The sequence below is a fragment of the Priapulus caudatus genome, unplaced genomic scaffold (genome assembly GCF_000485595.1).
Source record: "Priapulus caudatus unplaced genomic scaffold, Priapulus_caudatus-5.0.1 Scaffold617, whole genome shotgun sequence".
In the NCBI taxonomy this organism is placed as follows: domain Eukaryota; kingdom Metazoa; phylum Priapulida; class Priapulimorpha; order Priapulimorphida; family Priapulidae; genus Priapulus; species Priapulus caudatus.
The window spans coordinates 75,656-95,428 of NW_014577678.1; the positions used below are offsets into that span (position 1 = coordinate 75,656).

The 19,773-nt window shown below is 43.1% G+C and overlaps 2 protein-coding genes across 5 annotated transcripts in view; one reads left to right on the forward strand and one right to left on the reverse strand.

Annotated features, from left to right (window-relative positions):
- Window positions 1-10,053, reverse strand: part of LOC106812185 (transmembrane protein 185B-like) — a 13,441-nt gene extending 3,388 nt beyond the window's left edge. Inside the window, exons 1-6 of the mRNA XM_014816007.1 lie at window positions 9,947-10,053; window positions 8,610-8,786; window positions 3,755-3,904; window positions 3,052-3,140; window positions 2,184-2,376; window positions 789-894 (exon numbers count right to left, since the gene is read on the reverse strand). Of these exons, the coding sequence (XP_014671493.1) occupies window positions 789-894; window positions 2,184-2,376; window positions 3,052-3,140; window positions 3,755-3,904; window positions 8,610-8,786; window positions 9,947-9,984 (753 nt within the window). The 5' untranslated portion in view covers window positions 9,985-10,053. The remainder of the gene's footprint in view (window positions 1-788; window positions 895-2,183; window positions 2,377-3,051; window positions 3,141-3,754; window positions 3,905-8,609; window positions 8,787-9,946) is intronic.
- Window positions 7,442-16,716, forward strand: LOC106812188 (39S ribosomal protein L22, mitochondrial-like). 4 transcript variants are annotated; one of them, XM_014816012.1, is made up of 7 exons: window positions 7,442-7,454; window positions 10,436-10,553; window positions 10,795-10,957; window positions 11,118-11,261; window positions 11,699-11,768; window positions 11,995-12,055; window positions 16,027-16,716. In XM_014816012.1, the coding sequence occupies exons 3-7, from the start codon at window positions 10,874-10,876 to the stop codon at window positions 16,187-16,189; spliced, it is 522 nt and encodes a 173-aa protein (XP_014671498.1). In that variant the 5' UTR covers window positions 7,442-7,454; window positions 10,436-10,553; window positions 10,795-10,873; the 3' UTR covers window positions 16,190-16,716. The 4 variants fall into 4 exon arrangements, with proteins under 4 accessions (XP_014671498.1, XP_014671499.1, XP_014671496.1 ...); XM_014816013.1 differs by lacking the exon at window positions 7,442-7,454 and adding an exon at window positions 10,086-10,100; XM_014816010.1 differs by lacking the exon at window positions 7,442-7,454 and adding an exon at window positions 10,259-10,298.
- Window positions 16,717-19,773: the final 3,057 nt, after the last annotated feature.

Sequence of the window (19,773 nt, forward strand, 5' to 3'; positions counted from 1 at the left end):
AAGAACATAAGACCACTCACCAGCCATCAGTAAGAACACACAGAACACTCACCCGCCATCAGTAAGAACATACAGAACACTCACCATCCAACAGCAAGAACAGCAGAACACTCACCAGCCATCAGTAAGACACAACAGAACACTCACCCGCCATCAGATAAGGAACATTTACAGAACAGCTCACCATGTAATAGGAGGAAATAAATAATAAGAAGATTAGTCAGAATAGTCAGTAATATTGAAAGGGGCAAACAAAGGCTTTGTCTCATTTGCGGGGATGCAGGCGCATTGGGCGTGTCTAGGCTGCGCCAGTGAACTCGAGAAACAACGCGGAAGCGTTTAGTCACGTGCTTGCGGCCCAGTGGTCACTCCGCGGGCGGCATTCGACCACTTGGCTGAGAGCGGGAAGGTAAGACAAAGAACAGCGTCAGTATAAAACAGTGATAGCCGAGAAATAGTCGGACTACTATCTTTCCACCAAGTGAAGGACACGCCAGCTTATTACCCGTACTGTGCGTTCATATTTACCGACTTCCGACAACTTTCGTAGTAGATTTCTAATATGCCGCGTAAACTCTTTGTACTGTTTGAACTCCGTACAGGGGTACATTTGCCTATGTGTAATCTAACGTAACCCAGTAAAGATGTTTGTGTTTGAAATACGTGCATCTAGTGTTATTGTGCGCTTTATATGAAGGTGTGTACGACGATATTTCAATACACTACGCATTACCACCATTACGCATCACTGGGCGGTTACCGAGCATAGCAAGAGAAGCCATTATTACATGGTGCCCGTGACCAGGATGGCCGCCACCGCCGTGCCGGTTGCGCCGCGGCCGCAGCCACCTCGCGGCCGCACCGCGGCGCCGGCGCCGGTGCGATGAGCCGCGACTGTATTACAACCAAGCCATCAGTAAGAACATACAGAACACTCACCAGTCCATCCAGTAAAGAACATACAGAACACTCACCAGCCATCAGTAAGAAAACATACAGAACACTTCACCAGCGATTCAGCTAAGAACATACAGAACACTCACCCAGCCCATTCAGTAAGAACTACTAGACCACTCACCAGCCATTCAGCTAAGAACAGCAGAAACACTCACCAGCCATTCCAGTAAAAAACATACAGAACACTCACCAGCCATCGGTAAGAACATACAGAACACTCACAGCCTCCAGTAAAAAGAACCAGCAGATACACTCACCAGCCATCCATTAAGAACATACAGAACACTCACCAGGCATCGTAAGAACATACAGAACACTCACAGCCATCAGTAAGAACATACAGAACACTCACCAGCCATCAGTAAGAACATTACAGAACACTTCACCAGCCCAATCAGTAAGAACATTTACAGAACAGCTCACCAGCCATTCAGTAAGAACATACAGAACACTCACCAGGCCATCGAGTAAAGAACATACAGAACACTCACCAGCCATCAGTTAAGCAACATACAAACACTCACCAGCCATCAGTAAGAACATACAGGGAACACTCCACCAGCCATCGGCTAAGACATAAGAACAGCAGAACACTTCACCAGCCATCAGTAAAGAACAGCAGAACACTCAAACCAGCCTCAGTAAGATCATACAGAAAACACTCACCAAGCCATCAGCTAAGAACATACAGAAACACTTCCACCCAGCCATTCAGTTAAAGAACATACAGCAACACTCACCAGCCATCAGTTAAGGAACATTACAGAACCACTCAACCAGCCATCAGCTAAGAACATACAGAACACTCACCAGCCATCCAGTAAGAACAGCCAGAACACTCACCCAGCCAATCAGTATAGAACATTAAGAACAGCAGAACACTCACCAGCCATCAGTAAGAACATTAAGAACATAAGAACACTCACCAGCCATCAGTAGACATAAGAACAGCAGAACACTCACCAGCGATCAGTAAAGAACAGCAGAACACTCTACCAGCCATTCCGTAAGAACATAAGGAACACTCACCAGCCATCCGTATGAACATTACAGAAACACTCACCAGCCATCAGTAAGAAGCATAAGAACACTCACCAGCCATCAGTAAGAACAGCCAGAACACTCACCAGCCATCAGTGGAAGAACGAGCAGAACACTCACCACCCATCACGTAAGAACATACAGACACTCACCAGCCATCCGTATGAACATAAAGAACACTTCACCAAGCTAGACAAGGAGCGAATGACGAGCATCGTGTAGGTGGACGGCTGAGTAGACGCTGCCGCGCCGCTGCTCCGGGATTGATGTCGGTGACTTGAAGCAGCACGAGTGCGCCAGGAGGATGGACGGCGTACAGCACGCCGATGAGAGCCACCGACAGCACGATCCACGTTGCGGAATCTAATATCACCTGGCCTGAATAAAGGAATAGTTTACGCGTGGCGGACAGCGCGATCCACGTCGGAATCAAGATCACGATGGCCGGAATAAGAGCCTAGGGTTACACGTCGGGACAGCGCGGATCCATTAACGGAATAAAGGAATAGTTTATGCGTGGGACACACGATCCACGTCGCGAATCAAGAGTCACATTGGCCGGAATAAAAGAGCTAGGGTTTACACATGGAGGACGGCCGCGATCCATAGGAGTTTAAAGGACTAGGATACACGTGGAATAATGGAAGGAAGGACTATGTTATTGCATAAGACATCTATCCATGTAGGGATATCAGTATCCCAAGCCGGAATTAAAGGACGCGTCGGGGACAACGCAATCCAAGATGGGAAAGATAGCGGCTAAGTTACACTATGGAGACATCTCGCTTCAATCCATGACGTTGAGAATGGCTAAACTTACATGTGGGAAAAGTACAATCCCCGTTTCCAATCCATGAGGAGCAATACCCAACATGAATCTATGTAGGCAGTTACTTGCAGTAAAAATTTGTCTTGCCACAGAGATTGGTTTATCTGCGGGAACATGAAGATGGCAAACCAGATGCTTCCTGATCGTGATAAACGTTTAAGCATTGTCCAATGACACACGATGATATTACAATAAATAATCAAAGACCAGAAAAAGCAACCTACCACCCAACTCCATCCGATGATCTCGGTCCAATGCAGATGGAATGAAGATGAACTGCAATAGCATGTTGTACGGAACTGAACAGCTCACTCTACAGTGAAAAAAGGAAAGAGATTTCATATAGACAAAGCTTACGCAGCAGCCGGCACTGGCCGAAAAAAATTTCTAGTGGGCAGGGACAAAAATTAGTTACTCAGCTGAGCAGTCATGCATAGAAAAAAAGGTGCACCTTCTCTGTCAGTGTATATAAGTATGCTCGTGTGTGTGTGACCGATTTGTGGTTGTGTGCGTGTGTGTGCATGTCGTGTGTTGCATGGCATGTGCGTGTGTGTGTGTAATGGCGTGTGTGTATGTGTGGGAGGGGTCATTGTTGATAAACCTGGGATTATGGACTGCAAGCACTAATGACTGCATGATGATTTATATGCTATTTTAGGCGTTTTGGGACGTATAGCCTCTCTAGTCATTTTTGCGCATCTACCCATCTCGCCCCCTCTCAACAGGGCTACGACTCTCTACCGATCACCACCTTGCTGCGTACTACTACAGGAACTGCCCCAACCCCCGAGTCAACCGTTCAAGGATATAAGAGCTGCCTCCCAATTCATATTCCCAATGTGCGACATGTGCAATAATGTGGACAGCTCTTATATCCTTGGTCCGAGTCAACTAGACGGCGGCGAATCCAGTCGCGCCGCGTCGTACCTCGAACGCCCGGTTCGTGCCGGAAGCCCCAGATGCAAGACGCTGATTGCGATTGATGCTGACGAAGACGAGCGGGATGAAGACGAGGGTTCCAGAGCCGGCTTGCCGCCGTCCGGGTGCACGTTCTCAGCTTGTTGCATGACGAGGCATCTCGAACATGAGGAGAGATGCGTGCAGCGCGACATGATCATTCATCGCCTTGTAGTGACGTAGCCTAGCCCTCGATTCCTACGTTAAAATCACGTTAAGTTACAGCGGGCCGGCTTTCCGAAGCGCTAATTAAGTCCTTAATCATGATTAAATCACTAATCATGATTAACTTCTCGTTACTTAAATTGGAAGTGACTGTTTCACGAAGCGTAATTAACTTTAATCATGATTAAGTTAATCACAATATTTAATTCTACTCAGGCGGCAATGATTAAATTCCACTAATCATAATAGTTGCTATGTACTAGTAGTCAGTATTGTAGGTAACTAATCATTAATTAACAAGGAGGATTGAAGTATGATTAAGTGATTTAATTCATAATTAAAGTTAATCACGCTTCGTTGAAAACCGCCCCTGGTATAAAAATATCGGCAGTCCGTCTCATCTTACGTGAGATGGTGGATTATGGAGCAACATTGTCATATCTGGTGAGGCCATCTCAGTTGTTCATTAGCCTGAAAAAAATGCTGCTACCTGCTAATTACAGGTACCGGGTCCCGTTTTACACGCGTCCGTGTACGACTTCATCATTCTTCATTTACGACTTCACTTTATTTCGAGTTTTATTTTCTAGTTCGAGTTCGAGTTTTCGAGTTTCGAGTTTATTCGAGTTCACTTATATTTCGTTTATTTCGGATTTCCACTTCACTTCACTTTATTCCACTTCATTACGACTTCATTTTACGACTTCACATTTTCAAACTACCTAAAAAATTGAAAAATAACAAAAAAAATCGCAACCTATAATAACACATTGCAGCACGCTGTGCGTCAAACACGCAAATATGTTGCTTCTTTTGTTTTTCACTTTGGTGGCATCGTGGGCTGGAATGATAGCATTTAATTGCCATTGTTAATTTGTCATTGTTTTTGACTTTTCATTTTACGACCATGTTTTACCGGAATCTAACCCTGATCGTAAAACAGGACCTCAGGGTTCTCCCTACGTTGCGCCAAATGGCGGCTTGCCGCGCGGGCTACCCGGTTTGGCGGTAAACTCCCCTGGTTTGAATCGTGTGCGCGCCGTTTGAATCTACCTCTGGCCCGTTTAAAATTCCCTACTACAATAAAAGTTTGCCAGCGGCGGAATCGGGACCGTCAAGAATTGCCGTATCGACCAGGACACCCGACGCGTGTATTTTTTACGGTACCACGCCATGCACTGCAGACAGTACACAAAGTTTAACCTGACAATGCCCACCAGTTAACCTGAACTAATGTACACCGGGACTCGGCTACTTATATAATACAAGAACCCCCAAAATCCGTCTATGGTGTCGTTGCGATTTTACGCCATTAAATTAGTCGTACCGGTCAAAAATACCACGCCCCCCCTGGGACCCCTCTTAGTTTCCCCCCCTCCCCCTCCCTTCCCCCTCCCCTCCCCCTGTTTGAATTTCATCCTGGGGAGAACCCTGGACCTTACCTGTATCTCTGCCGCCCCCCCCATTCCCCCCAAAAGCGACGGGGGTAAAACGGTCCACGCGACGCTCTTTCTTCGACGCCACTGTGCGTTTTTTTGTGTTTGACGCTTCGCAACGTGCGTTCATTTAGCCACTTTTAGGTCGACTAGGTATGCGCCCAGACTAGCTATTTAGTGCCACCGGAATTAAGCTTAGCGCATTATGCGAAAACACATTTGTGGGGTCAAAACATCTTTGATCCCATCTAGATATTGCTCACGTCAAGTGTGTACACCGGACGGGCCGATAGTACTTGTTATACGCACCTGTATTGCTGGTTTCTCACCAGATTGTAGCTACCTACTGATGCGCCGCTATGCATGAACTTCCAGACCATATAGGCATTAAGACCTCCAGTGAGCTCCATTGCTATGTTTCCGTCAAGCTGTCAGAGCCAGATAGCGAACGAGAACAGCAGTAGGCACGCATACACGAGCAGCCTTTGCTAAATCAAAGAAGAAGAGACGAAAGTACATGTTATATTTGCTACTACCATGTACTATACTACTCTGCTGTGCTGCTGGTTGCTGAGTAGATGGTGACCTAGCTCTAGTACTTATAGCTTGAGTCATAGGCGTCTATGGTCCGCCCAGGGACGCGGAAGTACCTGGTAGGCCGATCGACGTACCTGGTAACATTCTAGTGCATGATGGTTTAGGGGTTAGAGTTTGGGTTAGGGTTAGGGCTTAGGTTAGCGTTAGGATTGGGATAGGCGTAGGCGATCCTTGGATTGTTAGTGGAGTAGGCGAGGTACTGTCCAGGCATATTAGATAGTAGTATTTAGTACCAGGGTACCGGAAGTACCCTGCGTACCAAGCATATTATCTCAACGTGATTTATATATGCTCTGCTGGTATCTAATATGCTGCGACCGTACCTCGCCTACTTCCACTAAGCAGTCTAGGGCAGTCTGCCTTACGCTACTCCCTAACGGCCGGGCGGGGCCGAATAGAGAACATGCGGTCCAATAAAACCAATGTGCTAACCCTGAATCCTAACCCTAACCTAACTATGTATTGATATATATTTATTTTTGTGTAAATGACATTGGTTTTTTGGCGACCCATGTTCTTATCCTTGCAACCACCCTAACCATATAGATAGTTACCTAGCCGGTACCGTTCCGGGTATACCGGACGCTACCCAGGGTACGTTTCCGAGTACCCTGCGGGACATAAGCCTATAGCGCAGTACTATAGCCACTTCACTCCGCCGCAGCGAAGAGGCTTGCGGCGGAGCGAAGGGGCTATAGTACTTAGAGCTAATGGTACTAGCTCAGAAGGTATTGAGGCTTACTGTCAGGCAATCGTCGCAGGCCTGTGGAATTGACACACGTATCGACTGATACTGATGCAGTCGATGCAGATCTTCATCGTTATGCAGCATATCAGACATTTCATTACGTTCAGTTGACAAGGCCAAGGCCCAGGGTCTCTACTGCATTACTGTTTCAACTAATACTAGTGCTTAATAAGCAACGGTATCTCCATAAAATTGAATTTTAGCTCAGAGAAAAGCCCTACTATCAGAAAATTGATCGCAGCGAAAGAGTTAAGAGTTTAGGAATCACTAATCTATCTTGACAAACGCATTTGTTGTTTATCAATACTACCTAACCAGTTGAAAATTGTGTGCCAGTGCTATATACAAGTATCCTTTACCTTGATTAAACCTGAAATAGCGTTTTTAACATTTCATTTTTCTTTTAGAATGACGACATTTTGTATTGCTACAGGAAATCAACATTACTGAGAACATTAATTAAAACTCTAGCGGTGTAAAAGATAAATCTCACAGCAGAAAATACGTAACTTTGAGTAAGGCTATATTACTAATTACATTATATGTTTTTAATATATATATTTGATTTTCTATAAGACGTTAATAAATATTTAATTACTGGTATTAATATCTGCAGTGCTTTGTTAATAGCCATGGAAATTATTAAAGCTCGGTTAAAACTTTCTCCGGTAACTGCGAATTTCCACCCATACAACTAAGCATGGGCTTGCGCCCGTCACACAGTGTGAGTTATAAACACTACTCAATATGCGATTGGTTTCCATGTATTAGATAATAGTACCTAACGAATAGAGTTATTTATTATATCACCAATGCATGCACCAATAATTTACATATTTTCTATTATTATCTATTATCCACAACACGGTTTTTTCGTCGATTATTAACTTCAAGTAGACATTTTACAGTAATTCCTGCTACTGCTAGTGTGCAGCGCAAACATGGAAACATCAACCGGAGTTGTACTTTTTAGGGCGACTCATATATGGCGTAAGCATTAGTAGTATCTACTGGTCTAGCTGATAGTAATTAATTATTACTATTAGGTTTTAGTAGTAATTCATTAAATTGGTCAGCCAGCAGGTGGCAAATTTCCATGCTGTTAACGAATATGAATCATTAACCAAAAATTGAAACAGTTTGCTGATTAGCCTCGGTCCTTGAACACGATATCCGTACAAAGACATTTTACTAGCAAACTTCATTGCCTTACCTCACGTTTCCCATCGGTAGAATGTTCTGCCCAGCCATTTCATTCAAACATCAGCAAGATGCACCCTTCACACATCGGCTGTGCTCGATGGGGAAAAAGGCGAGGAATGAATCCAGGACCAACTAAATTGCCAAAATAACACCAGGTTCGTCTGGGAACCATCAGAACCTGAATGAACCTAGGGACGTCCGGCCAGTAAGCTCATATCCACTTACTAGTATCTTAACCTCTTATTCTCTCGTGTGCTCCTTTTGTTTTTCGTGGTGCATTGTGGGTGGAATGATAGCATTTAATTGCATTGTAATTTGGTCTTGTTTTAGGACTTTTCATTTTACGACCATGTTTTACTAGAACCTAACCCTGTCGTAAAACAGGACCTACCTGTATCTCTGCGCCCCCAAAAAAAGACGAAAACCGGTCCACGCGACGCTCTTTCTTCGACGCCACCTGGTGCGTTGTTTGTGTTGGCTTCGCAAGTGCGTTCATTTAGACAGCATTTAGGCGACTAGGTATGGCCCAACTCCAAGCCTAGTTTAGTGCACCGGATTAGCTTAGCGCATATATGCGAAAACACATTTGTGGGGTCCAAAACTATCTTTGATCCACTAGATATTGCTCACCGATCGAAGATTGTACACCGACGACCGTAGTACTTGTTATACGCACCTGTATTGTGGATTTCTCCACCAGATATAGCTACCTACTGACGCGCCGCATATGGCCATGAACTTCCAGAACCATATAGGCATGAAGACGCCCCAGTAGCTCCATGCTATGTTTCCGTCAAGCTTCAGAGCCAGAAGGAACGAGAACAGCAGTAGGCACGCATACACGAGCAGCTTGCTAAATCAAAGAAGAAGAGACGAAAGTACATGTTATTATCTATGCTACTACCATGTACTACTACTACTCTGCTGCTGCTGGGTTGCCGAGTAGATGGTGACCTAGCTCTAGTACTATAGCTGAGGCTCATAGGGTCTATGTCCCCCAGGGTACTGCCGGAACGTACCCTGGGTACGGTCCGGTATACCGGAACGTACCCTGGTAACATCTAGCTGATATGGTTAGGGTTAGAGTTTGGGTTAGGGTTAGAGTTAGGGTTAGGATTAGGGAGTAGGCGTAGGCGACTCCCTAGACTTGTTAGTGGAGTAGGCGAGGTACGGTCCGGCATATTAGATAGTAGTATTTAGTACCAGGGTACCGGAACGTACCCTGGTACCAGAGCATATTAATCAACGTGATTTATATGCTCTGCTGGTATCCAATATGCTGGACCGTACCTCGCCTACTCCACTAACGAGTCTAGGGAGTCGCCTACGCCTACTCCCTAACGGCCCAAGAATAGAGAACATGGGTCCCAATAAAACCAATGTGCCTAACCCTAATCCTAACCCTAACCTATTATATTGATATAATATTATATTTATTTTGATGTAAATGACATTGGTTTTATTGGGACCCATGTTCTCTATCCTTCAACCACCCTAACCATATCAGATAGTTACCAGGGTACGTTCCGGTATACCGGACCGTACCCAGGGTACGTTCCGGCAGTATACCCTAAGGGACATAGACCCTATGAGCAGTACTATAGCCCTTCACTCCGCCGCAGGGAAGGGCTGCGGCGGAGCGAAGGGCTATAGTACTAGAGCTAATGTAATGGTGACCCAGAATTCTGTGATACACTGATGACTGATACTGATGCAGTGATGCAGATCTTAATCAGTTAATGCAGCAATATCAGACATTATCATTACGTTCAGTTGACAAGCCAAGGCCAGGGTCTCTCTGATTACTATTTCAACTAATACTATTGCTAATAAGCCAACGGTATCTCCATAAATTGAATGTTAGCTCAGAGAAAGCCCTACTATCAGAAAATTGATCGCAGCGAAAGAGTTAAGATTAGGAATCACTAATCTATCTTGACAACCAATTTGTTGTTATCAATACTACCTAACCAGTTGAAAAATTGTGCCATGAGTATATACAAGTATCCTTACCTTGGATTAAACCCCTGAAATAGGTTTTTAACATTCATTTTTCTTTAGAATGAGACATTTTGATTGCTAACAGGAAATCAACATTACGAGAACATTATTAACAACTCTAGCGGTGTAAAAGATAATCTCACAAGCAGAAAATACAGTAACTTGAGTAAGGCTATATTACTAATTACATTATGTTTTAATATAATATTTTGATTTTCTATAAGACGTAAATAAATATTTAATTACTGGTATTAATATACTGCAGTGCTTTGTAATAGCCATGGAAATTATAAGCGTTAAAATTTCTCCGGTAACTGCGAATTTCCACCCATAACAACTAAGATGGCGGCGCCCGTCACACAGTGTGAGTTATAACACTACTTCAATATGCGATTGTTTCCATGTATTAGACTAATTAGTACCTAACGAATAGAGTATTTATATATCACAGCAATGCATGACCAATAATTACATATTCTAATTATTATTTTATCCCAACAGGTTTTCGTCGATTATTAACTTCAAGTAGAACATTTTCTACAGTAATTCCTGCTACTGCTAGTGTGCAGCAAACATGGAAACATCAACGGAGTTGTACTTTTAGGGACTCAATATTGGCGTAAGCATTAGTAGTATCTATGGTCTAGTGATAGTAATTAATATTACTATTAGGTTTAGTAGTAATTCATTGAAATTGGTCCAGCAGCTAGGTGGCAAAATTTCCAATGCTTAACCGAATATGAATCATTAACCAAACATTGAAACAAGTTTGCTGATTAGCCTGGTCCTTAAAACACGATATCGTACAAAAGACATTTTACTAGCAACTTCATTGCTTACCTCACGTTTCCCATCGGTAGATGTTCTGCAGCATTTCTTCAACATCAGCAAAGATGCACCCTTCACACATCGGCTGTGCTCGAATGGAAAAAGGCAGGAATGAATCCAGGACCAACTAAATGGCCAAAATACAACCAGGTCGTCTGGGAACCACAGAAGCCTGATGAACCTAGACGTCCGGCAGTAAGCTCATATCCACTACTAGTATCTTACCTCTTATTCTCTCTCCTTTACAAATACTTGTCCTGGCCGAGAGAGACTGCAGCTACTTCGGCGACCATGTAATTTTTCTGAAATTGTTTCGAAGCATCGTCAAACCCCTCATCTTCACTTGCGTTTGCAGGAGATTTTCCATCACAGAGCCAACATCAAGTATAGTCCGAAGAAATTATGGTACATAGCCAGCTGGATCCGTGGAATGTCCATTGATGAAGCCATCAAGCAGCTTTCCTTTCACCCGCAAGTCGGTTCACACACAGTCAAAGAGGTACGCACCTAATTACTTAAGTTTGACGTCCTAGTTATATCGACCTATTGTAGATAACGCCAGCATTTCTGTCTCAGAATTATGCAAGAGACTATGCTAGTGGACATGCTCGGATTGGGATCATGAAGGTTTGTTAAGTTTGTGATTCAAAAGCAGCAAGTTCTCCGTCTACTATTAATTTGAGGTGTAATTTTGATGAGGATTTTTTCATTAATTTTGTGAGATTTTACAAGTTTTACGAGATTTTTTGAGGAATCTTGACGAGGAATTTTGACGACAAGTAACTTTTATTAAGGAGATGGAAGTGAAACATCTAGTGAATAGCTGATGAATGAAATGGCATATTTTTATACTGTGCTGGTGTCTGTCATATGTATGATTCACACTGATGTCTGTGTCAATGACATTTTAGATTGACATCGATTTCTTTCTTCTAGATTCTTCTCGAAGCCCAAGACCTGGCTGTCAAAAATCACGGAGTAGAGTACAAGTCCAACTTGTGGATAGGTAAACCAATAACACATTGGAATAGTCCCAGTTACCTATCTAAATAATATAATCAAAATAAATTTATGGGTTTTGTCCAGCCATTATGGTTTGTTCAGAGTGGGAATTACAATCAGAATTGGCAGAACAACATCTTGTGACATCAGGAGAGAATACCCTCTAAAGCCATGGTCAGATGATATGGGGCCTAGATGCAAATGTAAACATCTTCGCTTGTCCATTTCAGCGGAGTCATTAGCTGGCAGGAGTAGCTACATTAAAGGGTTGAGAAGACATGGACGAGCGAGGTGTGTATTGAGAATTTAGCAGCGTGCAAAAATTTAGCTGCAGACGATAACTAGACTGTCAAATCCGCGGATTTCCGCGGATCTGCGGAAAAATCTCATCCCTGCATACACAGTGTCACACAGTGTCATACACAGTGTCACATACAGTGTTGCACAGTGCCATACACACTACAGTGTCATACACAGTGTCATAGAGTGTCTGTCATACACAGAGCTATACCGGCATAGATACCTAGGTAGTGTTATATGCATAGCTCTACCATACATCTACCTACATATAGCTCTACCATACAGATACCTAAATACCTAGGAACACTGCCACACACACAGTTCTACAGTGTAGATACTATCTACATAGCTACAGTGCCGTATATGTACCCTTACGTGTCTTAGGATCTTAACCTTGGTTCAGTAACTGTAAGATATCTCAACTTTTTCTAACAAACGCTTCCTTGCGAATGCCCTACACTTCGCAGTCGTCTGGCAATGAACACACACGCGCGTCTACAGTTGCGACTGGTGTCGGTGCACGCACAGTGACGACCCGCATTCAAATAACGCAACCACCGACTTCCTGTCCGTGATATCGGTCAATAACGTGCAAGACAGCGTTATCCAGACTGACTACGTGCTCGGCGCGACCGCTGCAATGTTTATTTCCACCCTATCTGTCCTGATCACATCAAACCTGTGTCTACAGCCTGTTGTCTGCATGCTTACCCCCTTTAACACTGCCTAACAGCAAAACAGGTTAGCCGTCCGGTCTTCATGGAAAAAATTTGAGCCACTGCTTTCGGGCAAGTATTCTATGAAACGTACATGCCCGAATGAAATTCTAGTTGCCCATATATTTTGCAGGAATATTTTTGGAATATCGAGTAGAGAAGTGTACACCAGACAACTTCTAGATGCCATTCGTTTCCGGTGTTAACATTTCGTGATCTTAAATTAAAAACTTTTAGTTAATGGCCAGTTTCATTATATTTTATGAATTCATGAATTTATACACATCTCGAGCGTCGGATGCCCGGCTAAATTCGAAGACTGGTCATCTATCCTCGCACGCACGGATCTACAGGGCCTAAGATAAAATATTGCTTGTTTCCCCTTTACCGACCGACTCGCCAAAACGCCGCTACTCGACACATTTTATTGGCCGATTAAAACAAAACAAAAATCAAATTCGTTCCGCAAAGACATACATACACAAAACAGAATATATAATACAATATACATGTATACACACATCTTGTCAAAACAAAATAAACAAGATTTTTCACCTACCTATCTACTCGGTACCCTAAGAGGCGAGTAGGTAAAGGGAAAACAAACAAGTTTTTAAGGGTGACCTAGGGCACTCGCATTCCTACCAAAGGCTGTGGAAATCAACAACGTTTGCGTGTTTGAGCGCGATTGCCGTCGGCCGAGGTGTCGTGGTCAATCTATCAGGAAAGGGAAAAAACTATCTGCTAGGAGAAACTATCTGCTAGGAGAAACTATCTGCTAGGAGAAACTATCTGCTAGGAGGAAACTATCTGCTAGGAGAAACTATCTGTTAGGAAAGGTACCTTCTAGGGAAGGTATCTGCTAGGTAAGGTATCTGCTAGGGAAGGTACCTTCTAGGGAAGTACCTTCTAGGGAAGGTATCTGTTAGGGAAGGTATCTGCTAAGAAAGTATCTGCTAGGGAAGGTATCTGCTAGGTAAGGTATCTGCTAGGTAAGGTATCTGCTAGGTAAGGTATCTGAGCAGTAGTCTGTATAGTAACGGTATAGTTGTGTTTTATGTGTTACACGTTATAGTGGGCAGACGCAGGCTGCAATAGTCTGTGAGGGCAGGGTAATGTTCAGAGCTACATGTTACGCACGGATAATACCAGAACACCGGCAGATGCAAGACACAGTAGTAACGGTAACCTTCACACGTTACACGCGGTTACATGTGAAATGCTGCTACCAGGCGGTTACACATCTCACGTGCGGCGAGACGACGACGAATTAACACATCGCCTGCTATCGCAACGTCTGCAGAAAGTGTGCAGAATCAAAGCAATCGACAGACCCTCGATCCCAGCTCCCAACAAAACCTATAACAAACAACGAGTCTCCGGACGCCACATACCCTTGAGAACATCCTTCACGGCTAGCTCTCCCATCAGTTTCGTTTTGCCGTAGGTGTTCAATGGATTTGGCGTAGCGTCCTCCTTGTAGGGCGGCTGTGTTCCATCGAATACATAGTCCGAGCTGACGTATATCATCCAAGCACTTAGCTTGGCTAAAACAGAAGAAATGCGTCTCCGTGAGCGAACTGGCAGTCAGGGTAAGATACGTGTGAAATGATCATAGATCATTGTTAATTAAGTTCATCTGTTTCTTATAATCCAATAAATGAATAAATTCTTTTTAACCAAACAAGAACTTTTTTCCATTATATAAGTTCATTCGGTTGGTAGACTAATAGATCTAACTGGGTTAATTGTTACTCAACCGTGAAGATTGGAAACGTACAGCAACTTATTCATTTATTGGATGATAGATCATTGTGGTAGATAACCTTGACCTGACGTGATGCTATCGACTTCTACGTTCACCGTCACATAGGTCATGTAGGAAAGCTAAAGCTGTGGACACACTAGGCGATTTTTCAGGCAATTGAGTCGGGCGACTGAGTCGGGTGACTCAATCGCCTGAAAAATCGCCTAGTGTGTCCAGTGAGTCGCCGGCGATTTTCGAGTCGGGCGACTCAATCAAACATGTTTGATAAAATCGGGCGATTATTTGAGTTGCGCGACTACAATCGCCTAGTGTGTCCGGGTCGGAGAATGAGTCGCCCGATTGTACAATTCATCAGCCAATCAAACGGTGCCATTTTCAATCATGTGACTATCAATCTAGGTGGCACGAGCATTTTAGTGTTGCAGCGGGAGAAAAATCGCCGATGAATCGCGCTGAAAATCGCCTAGTGTGTCCACTCAGTCGTCCGACTCAGTTGCCCGACTCAATCGCCTGAAAAATCGCCTAGTGTGTCCTCGCTTTAATTTTAAGGAAACTGGAGAATGCACAAGAGAGAAGATATGGTGAATTCACAGGAGAGTAAATGGAGAAAGCACAGGAGATGAAATGAAGAACACAACGAGAAGTACCGGAGGCTACAAACAGGATAAGAAATGAAGAAAGTGCAGCTGAAAAAATGTATAAAGTGCACGATTGGAAGTCAAGAATACACACGAAAGAAAATATTTAAAACATGAGAGGAAATGGACAAAAGTGCAGTCCTGAGAGGAAACAGAACTAAAGAAAAATGAGGGAGAAACGGGCAGACCTGCCTCCTCTGCGATTATGCGAGATGCGTCAACGTTGAGCAGTTCTGCCTTGGCCACGTTCTCTTCCACAATGTCGGGATGGCGTTCTGCTGCTGCGTGTACAATCACTGACGGCTGCAACGCAAGCATCAGCACATTGGTATTTAAACATGGTTATCGTTGGTAATACGGCATCAGGAATTAATCTCTATCATTCATGAGTCTGTGAGATGGCTGAGGGCATCGGGCTGCGAATGTGACATCTGTTAGGGGAGAGGCAGGTTTGAATTTGGGTGCTCCACAAAAAGAAACGTAGTCATGTGGGCCACTATATGAAATCGGTTGAAAGAACTCGAGTTGAAATGTTAATACAGCCAACTTCCCAAATTTTAAACGCACTCAAAACGGAATCTCATGTTAAATCAGATGATTCTTTAGGTCCCAACACCATCTGAGACATGTAAGATAGCCCCCCCCCCACCATCCTCGTATAAACCAAACTTCACAGAAAATCGAAATAAATGCGCGGTCCCGAGGACAGTCGGTGTAGGAGAGTTGACTGTACGCACCATAACATTTAATAAATAACAAACCACAAAGAAATCGGATAGCAGATCTATCAATTTCAACAGCCGATTTTTCTGACTTCGATTTTCCCTCGGTTATCTGCAGGTATGGAATGGTCGAATACAAGTACTGCCACTACATGGTCAAGCTGCAGGAGGGTTCCCCACCTGAACACTACTACCCACCTCCTCCCAACCACTGGCAGATGATGGAGGAATACCTGGCCAATTGGCGAAGGCGCACCGTGTTAAACGGACTCAAGTCGTGATGTTGCGTGACAAGGTCGTAATTCCGCGGCGATCGCCATGTTCGCAGTGCAGTGAGCGATCGTAGTAAGAGATTGTAGTGAGAAATCGCACGAGCGATACATCACACGAGCACGATGCACTTCCATGGAAGAACGGGCTCGGAATCTGATCCAGCTTGATGCGCGATTGAAATTCGGAGTGCCTCTCCTTTGTTCGACAAGATTCATATGAAAAGTGCGAGGAATTGATAGAACATGCGCTCATTGCATAAAATGTTTAGCGAGTTGTTCACTCAATAAAAGTGTTTTAATAATTATTCGTCTGTGGCTGATTTATCACATTCACCCCAATTAATGTGTTATGCGACGTTGTACATTAACTACACGAAGAAAAAGGATTACCTCAGTCATTCTTTATTGTTGTCAAGACTAGTTTACAATTTCCTTTCCAACCCTCACACATCAGAACACATGTATATGAATATGTAAACTCTATATGAAAATTCTAGGTATAGGTGAATAATAGGTATTACATTAATTTAAAAAAACACACTTGGATTTCCAAGTTCACTTTCCAATACATCTGTTTATCATCAATGTTGCATGAAAAAGAGAAACCTTTTACCTTAACACTGGCCTGTACCACCCACCCTGTATAGCCAACAATTCCATGCATGGAGATGACAAATCTGTAATCAATAATCAATATCCGAGATCTAATCCATTTTATATCTCTCCGGCTCATAAATACCATCTACATCACTACATGCAATATCATACACTAGCAGACCTAACACGACTACCATCCATTAATTCTTGAGTTCGGTGATGTTCGGCAAAAAACTCACAAGGATGAGTTGCAGGGATAACGATAAACTGTTCGGCGGCGACATATAACAACGGCAATTCATTGGCAGGCATTGAGGTAACGAATGGTTTCCGCCATAGGTAAGGTATCTGCTAGGTAAGGTATCTGCTAGGGAAGGTCTCTGCTATGGAAGGCATCTGCTAGGGAAGGTATGTGGAGCAAACACGTGAAATTTTAGGTGGTAGTAATTACCAGGGCCAGTCAGCGCGGACTCGCCACGCTAGTCCATGCACGCTTTACAAAGCAGGGGGGCAGAGGGCGGGGGGGGGGCAGCTGCCCCCTGCCAAATAAAAAGAACCCAGTAAAGAATAATGGGAACTTAAGATTAGAAAATACTAGCTTAACCGTTTGGGGAGTTTTAGGTATGTAACCTAGACTTGAAATGGCTGGAAATGGCATTTCACAGCTTCTATATTTCAAAATTTCCAGGGTGGGGCATGCCCCCAGACCCCCCTAGAAGCGAGCGCCTCTGGCGCGCGTTCATCTTGCTCCCCCCATACAGTAATTCCCAGCTACACCCTGCGAAGTCGTAAACCCCTTGTGTAAAAACGTTTCGAAATACGCGTTGGTATAGTTATCTGACCCATATTTCAACGTTGAATTGTCAGCAACAAGTGAGCGAGTGCTCAGCGTGTGAGATTGCCCAGGGCAGCGACACGTATGTTATTGCTTTATCGCTTCGCACGCAAGCATTTGTACTGCACGCAAGTGTTAGATTTGTGCACACCGTCTGCGTCCATATCAGGAAGTTAAGGGCGAGTTCTAACATTATACCAAACAGTTGTAAACAAAAACGCACATCAACAAATAAACTAGTAACACTTACCAAGTTTCTAGCAAGGTGTACTCATAACTACACTGATCATTTACCCCCGGATTTTTCAGCTGAACCCGGGAATACTCTGTTCACTGCTCACCAGCCAATGTGACTGCGAGAGTGCATTGGCACGTGTTGTACTGCTGCTATAGCTCCCGGGAGCCCCAACACACCAATTCCAGGCTTACACAAACGTGCCTATTTTTAACGTGATCGGCTCAATGCATACTGACAGCAACGACTCCTTTACCCGTGGCTAACACGTGAATATGATATGCCCCATATTTCTATTCAGTCTGGGCTCGCTATTCAAATACATCCATGTGATCAAAGGGCAGAATCTGCCCAAGCATATATGTTCATATCCCAACCACTTTATAGCTAGCGCACAATCTGTTTGTGACTTGCGATTGCAACACATGAGGCAGTTATATGCCTGTAATTAATACAGTAATTGCACAGCACCAATTATACATTTATAACATGTTGCCACACCATAACGTATATATAATAAAATCTAGGCTTACAAGATGCGCTGCACTTAGAACAGTCATTACATTATACGTGACATTAATTTACAGCGTTTAAACATCTATGAGTCACTCTACACGCATTTCAGTAGCAATTGCATTATTTTAAACCAAGACTTTGCCTTAGTTTATCGAATTATGGTTGGTGAACATCTACTAGTCGCTCCTTCATTAATGACAACCGACTTGCCCGCCTGCACGGGCTAACTATATCTCATTGATTATTGCTCTTAGGTTAGTCAAACTCAGTCAGTTTGTACATGTCCATGCACGTGTGAACACAAACGCATTGCCACTGCTGCCCTTCATTGATAAGCACCATTTTTAGACTGCCCTATCACAAACTTGTTTGATTAGAGTTGGCTGTCGATCACACCACACAGATAGATCGATTACAATAAAAATAGATTAGATTTATCACGATGACAATGAGAAAAACAATGACAGCAGATCAACATGAGTTCTAATACCATCACATACATGATAACAAACTAAAATTCCATAACAAATCTATACAAAATAAGCTCATGTATATAATCTGTATACATGTGTTTACAAGTCCTTCCAATTACCAAGAATTTGACACATTCAGAAGAACCAAAAATCTATCTTCATTATTAATTCACATTTCATAAGTTTCTCTGTTGATTTTTATTACATTAAAGTTATGTTGTGTAGCAGTAAGAACATTTTACTATGAATTTTTAAGAATAACAAATCATTTAATAATTTATTTAAAAACAAATGAATTATGTCTATATATTTACAGCTATAATCTATGAAGCTTTTTAGATATTAGTGTAGATTTAGAATATATTAAAATTCACAAAACTAAGATGAAGTATGAATTAATGAGGTAAGAGTGGCGACTGCGCAACATTATTTCTTAATATAAGTTATATTTCACTGACTTTCTTACCAATAATTGTCACACAAACTATGTGCATAATTTAAACCTTCATGATTTGCCAATGCAACAGCATTCACTCTAGATGTGACAGCGATGAATGGCTACAACATGTAAAATTGAAATAAAATTACTTTGGAAGAAATTCACTCTCCGCCTTGTAATTTATATGTGCTCACAAGTTAGAAAATGTCAAAAATTCTAAAAAAAATTAAGGCAGGATTCTACTGAGTCTGTGCCTACTGCTAGTACTGGTGCTATGGTTAGGGTTGGGGCTCAATTCCATTCGGGTTATAGCTGCCAGTGTCACAGAGTTGTTATTACTTTATCTAACACAATTAAGGCTAGGCTGGATTATGGCGTTTGCATAACAATCACAAATGACGATGGCTATAGTATAAGCGCTAGTTACTAGGGCTCATAGGGTCTATGTCCCCCAGGGTACTGCCGGAACGTACCCTGGGTACGGTCCGGTATACCGGA

What these genes read in the sequence shown, in the direction of transcription:
- LOC106812188 (XM_014816010.1), top strand. Translation starts at nt 10,277, where the DNA reads ATGGCGGCGCCCGTCACACAGT. An exon ending in ATGAACCTAGACGTCCGGCA is followed by an intron (nt 10,958 to 11,117) that starts GTAAGCTCATAT and finishes TTGCGTTTGCAG; the next exon opens with GAGATTTTCCATCACAGAGC. An exon ending in GTTCACACACAGTCAAAGAG is followed by an intron (nt 11,262 to 11,698) that starts GTACGCACCTAA and finishes TCTTTCTTCTAG; the next exon opens with ATTCTTCTCGAAGCCCAAGA.